The sequence below is a fragment of the Penaeus vannamei genome, chromosome 10 (assembly GCF_042767895.1).
Source record: "Penaeus vannamei isolate JL-2024 chromosome 10, ASM4276789v1, whole genome shotgun sequence".
Lineage (NCBI taxonomy): Eukaryota > Metazoa > Arthropoda > Malacostraca > Decapoda > Penaeidae > Penaeus > Penaeus vannamei.
This window is the reverse complement of record NC_091558.1, coordinates 43,691,151-43,693,650: the sequence shown is the minus strand read 5'-3', so window position 1 is coordinate 43,693,650 and position 2,500 is coordinate 43,691,151. Positions and strand designations below refer to the sequence as shown.

Genomic DNA, 2,500 nt, shown 5'->3' with positions numbered 1-2,500 from the left:
GTTCACTGATCTATCTATCTCTAGTACGTTTTTGCATTGTGCTCTATGTGTATCTGAGACTGAAATTTTACCTTAATCACATTGATAGATAGTTCTACATGTTTCATATAATACTAACATCAATAGCACACAAGTGATGTTCATGTCATAGGACCTGGATGTGTGATGTGTATATATGACATTTCCATTTTGTAGGCTCATTCTAACAAAAGCTTTGAGGAAATATTTCTAAATCTTTACATAAGGCATCCTAAAAGTATAAGACAAATCAACACATATTACGCTAGTTTGTCTTAGATAGAAAAAAAAAAGGTCTGAAACACCATTGAGAAGAGAGGCATTATCAGATCGTATCCATCACACTTTTAGTAAAATAGGGGGCCAGTTGACATGGCTAGTAAGTTTATTAGAAGGTAGTCTATCTGAAATGTTAATAATTCTAGTGAATATGAGCACTCAGACATGTGCCAATACTAGTTCACCTATATCTCAGGCAATACTTTTGTACTTACCCTATTTGAAGATACTTAAAATAGATTATTTTCATATATCAAACCTTAGGATATTGCCTACCTCTGTTTACTAATCAGAGGGGAAGGAGAACAAAATATTAAGCGTAAACACACTTCTTTCTTGTCTCTAATCACTAAAACCTTATTCGATAAAAAATAGTTATTACTTATTAGTTTATATCCTTAAAAAACTTTTAGTGTAAATTGTAATCATAGTTCTAAAACCTCAACCCATATGTAATCTACTACATTCCTAACAATGTCTTCATTTGAGAAAAAGTATGTGCACAAGCAATTGCATGTAAAAAATAGGGTTAGGTTATTGCTTATCTTAAAAAAACAACCAAATAAATAAAAATAACACAGATCTAATAACTCAAAACCATGTCAATTGTGCAATAAAATCTCCAAGAGGACCAAATGTTTGAAAGGTTGAGCCCTGACAGCTTGGTGATCTCAGTTATTGTTTGCTGAGCATCCTGCATCTTAATTCACAATAGTGTAAAAAGACTTTTTGACCAATTTTGCGAATGTGTAACTCTACAGACAGAGGGATAGCATCATGTCAAGTACAAGTACCCTGCTGTCTAGTGCACATATTATCCTCCCTCTTGACATCTGTGTTGTGAACCTAAATTTGACTGTCAAAATAGGGCTGACAGTCATTGAGGTATAAAATAACTTCAACAGTTTTTTAAAGCTAACATTAACCTAAAACAAACAAGCATTAAAACAAATGAAAAGCTCAGTTTAAATGCAACTACCTGATTCAACTTTCCTGGGCTTGAGTATTTGTAATTACTTGGTGCTTGCAAAAAGTCATTAGTCTGAATCATACATAAAATCATTATTAATACATACATGCACACACAAAACGTTTCTGGGAACTTACTTATCCATCAAAAGAATCCAAGATAATACTTACAAAGGAAACTTCATCGTGTCAAGTGGCCACGAATGAGTGTGATTAGCCCCTTCACATGAGAGTCAGCAACGTGTGTTAATATGACTCACTGAAAGAGAAGACCATATACATATATAAGTTAGTGGAACAGAAGGGTATACGGTAAATATTACGGGTCAAAGCAAGAGAATAGTGTAGATATGAGTCACTGGAACAGAAGAGTTCAATTTAAGAGTTAATTGAAGAGAATAGCGTAAATATGAGTCACTGCCACCGACGAGCCTCCTTCTGAATCAGTGGGGGAGAAGAACGTAAAACGAGTCCACGGAAGTCTTACCGAGATAGCCGTATATTTGAGTCAGTGGAGGATAAAAGCGTAAATACGAGAGTGTACAAGGGCCGAGCGTAATTTCCTAGTGAGCGAAGGGCTGAGCGTAAACAAGGCTTGCGTCACTCCGTCCGCGGCTCCTGATTGGTCATTGGGCCGCGTTCGCAACTACGCTAAATAAACAGACCTTTTCGACGTTTATTTTCCCTCTGGAGCCCTTTGTACTGGGGTATTATAGTTTTATTAACGTTAAGAATAGATGAAAAGGTCATCATCTCACAAAACATGTAAGTGAATGACATGAAGATTTCCAATAACATTGGAGTGCATTCATTAACGGCCTCCTCCATTCACTACACATCGCCAAATCATGCTCAATTTTAACAGAATATCGTCCATAAATTCTAGACTTCCCTTCGAAAGCCCCTTGTGTCCCCTCACGCCCTCGGAGCTTCCCGGGAGGAGTCTCTGGTAGTCCTGAATTCCGCGTCGGGAAGGCGAGGGCGCCTTCAGACCTTCAGTAGTAAGACACAGTATGGCGGAGGTGCACGAGTGAGCGCTAACATGAAAACGTTCTTATGGAAATTACACGCTATTTGGAGCCTCCTGGAGTTCGTCGGTTGCCTGGTGGGCGGTGTCAATGGCCAGAGTCATGGTAAGATACACTGTCACGCCGCTAGAGATAAGGGCACGGGCTGAAATTCGGGATTTTTGGTGTTCCCTGGCTCGCGCGCCTCCTGCTGGATGCCTGCCAGG

The 2,500-nt window shown here is 38.8% G+C and overlaps 1 protein-coding gene across 2 annotated transcripts in view; it reads right to left on the bottom strand.

The window, feature by feature from the left end:
- LOC113823012 (ELMO domain-containing protein 2) overlaps positions 1-1,894 on the bottom strand; it is an 18,585-nt gene extending 16,691 nt beyond the window's left edge. For both annotated transcript variants that reach the window (XM_070126715.1, XM_070126716.1), the window contains exons 1-2: positions 1,754-1,894; positions 1,438-1,525 (exon numbers count right to left, since the gene is read on the bottom strand). In XM_070126715.1, coding sequence (XP_069982816.1) covers positions 1,438-1,451 — 14 coding nt within the window. In that variant the 5' untranslated portion in view covers positions 1,452-1,525; positions 1,754-1,894. The remainder of the gene's footprint in view (positions 1-1,437; positions 1,526-1,753) is intronic.
- Positions 1,895-2,500: the final 606 nt, after the last annotated feature.